This window comes from Telopea speciosissima, chromosome 10, assembly GCF_018873765.1.
Source record: "Telopea speciosissima isolate NSW1024214 ecotype Mountain lineage chromosome 10, Tspe_v1, whole genome shotgun sequence".
Taxonomy (NCBI): domain Eukaryota; kingdom Viridiplantae; phylum Streptophyta; class Magnoliopsida; order Proteales; family Proteaceae; genus Telopea; species Telopea speciosissima.
Window position 1 is genome coordinate 50,234,151 of NC_057925.1, and position 1,753 is coordinate 50,235,903.

A 1,753-nucleotide genomic window follows, 5' to 3' on the forward strand; every position below is an offset into this window, starting at 1 on the left:
GAAAATAACAATGGCCTTTGCTATCCTCAGAGAACATGCAAGGGACATCATCAATCACAAGGCAATATGAAAACAACAACAATCCATCTATATACCCAACTAAATGGAATTGTGGTTACATGGATCTTTGCTCTCCGATCAATTCTATTTGATGTCATACTCGATATATAAGCAAATACGAACACGTTCATATAATATCATTTGTGTCTTAGAAGAAAAGAAAATAAAAATTAGGTTTTTTGGACATCTGATTGACCTGTGATGCTCATGGGAGCTGACATATTATTGTGAGGTTAGCATTCACATTTTGAAAATTAGAGAATGTCAAAGAAGATTAGAGAGCCAAATACGTCAATGTTTCATAGAGCCTGGATTCTCTATCCACATGGATTTCACCGTTTATAGAGTGCAAGATTAATTTACAATGTATATGACCCACATCTCTCATGGACGGTGAGATCCACCACTCCCCACATGTAGCTGATCTCAACTCTGTTTCATACTCAATCCTCACACACCAGAAAACATACAATCCGAAGGCCCTACAGACCTCCCATTCCTGTTATTATCGTCAAAGAAAATTTTCAAATTCTCGCAGAGAACAACCATATTCCGATCATTCGTATACCCACCTAATCCATTCTTATACTGGAGCCTAAGCGTCATCTTCGTCCTCACACTCAGATCCAAAACTCCAGTACTCTTCCACTCTTCTTCCATTTCTTTGTCCGCAAATTCTTGACGTGTCTCCAACTTATCAGCCAAGATAGTCTCATTCCTCTTCACCAACAAGACAGGCTCTATTGAAGAGTTCGACAATTTATTCGACTTGTGATAAATATAGGCGTTGATCTTGTGAAAACTTATTTCCATCTGGCTGTTTGGGTTCCAAATTCTGAACTTTAGATTCCAATCAGCATTAAGCTTTGAATGAATGATGGTGAAATTAGATACAGAGAGGGTGTCGATATGGAAGATGGGCCGTAGAGGATGAACGATGAAAACTAGAAGGAAGCAGAGCATGGCTATCATGACCACTGCAGTGGTGATGATGAAAAACACACACCTAATGCGTGAGTGAGTTTTGTTTTTGTAGTTTGAAATTGGGTAGTCTTCTGGATATTCCCCTGTTTGCGGCAGAGGATAGCTCATCGGAGAGTAACCTTTCGCCGGATACCCGTTTTTCATATTGGTTTGATCGATTTGTAATGAAAGAGAGAGAGAGAGAGAGAGGGGGGGGGGAGGGGGGAATTATTGTATTTGGAATTGGGTTTTGTGAGTTTGGAAGGAAATGTAAAGGAAAGGAAAGAGGGTCTCTTTATGTTAAGAGATTAAATCAGAAATCATAGAAAGGAAGGAAGGTGCATGGGATGCAGGCGTCTTCACCTTTGTGACGATGCCTGCTATAATGTTTGATATAGGGGAGAAGTCTTCTTTTTCTTCTTCTGCTGCTGCTGTTTCTGTTTCTGCTTCTGCTTATATTGAAATGAAAAGAGATGAAGTTGAGAAACGAAAGAGATGGAAGAAAAGGCAAAAAAAAAAAAAAAAAAAGAGCAGCAGAAGCAGAAGCGGAAACAGAAGCAGAAACAGAATGCGCCCATGGGCTTAACTTTTAATCGTTCCTGACGGTTTTTGATGTTTGAGATATGAGGAGAGGAGGTTTTGGCTGGAGGAAGTTTGGCTGGAGCTTTTGTTTTTTTCTGGTAAATAGTTTGGCTTGAGCTATTTATAGCTTCTCATGACTCCTACTTGC

The 1,753-nt window shown here is 39.7% G+C and overlaps 1 protein-coding gene across 1 annotated transcript; it reads right to left on the reverse strand.

The window, feature by feature from the left end:
* Window positions 1-510: 510 nt before the first annotated feature.
* LOC122643697 lies at window positions 511-1,188 on the reverse strand. The gene has a single exon (XM_043837293.1). The coding sequence runs from the start codon at window positions 1,186-1,188 to the stop codon at window positions 511-513; it is 678 nt and encodes a 225-aa protein (XP_043693228.1).
* Between the last annotated feature and the right edge of the window lie 565 nt (window positions 1,189-1,753).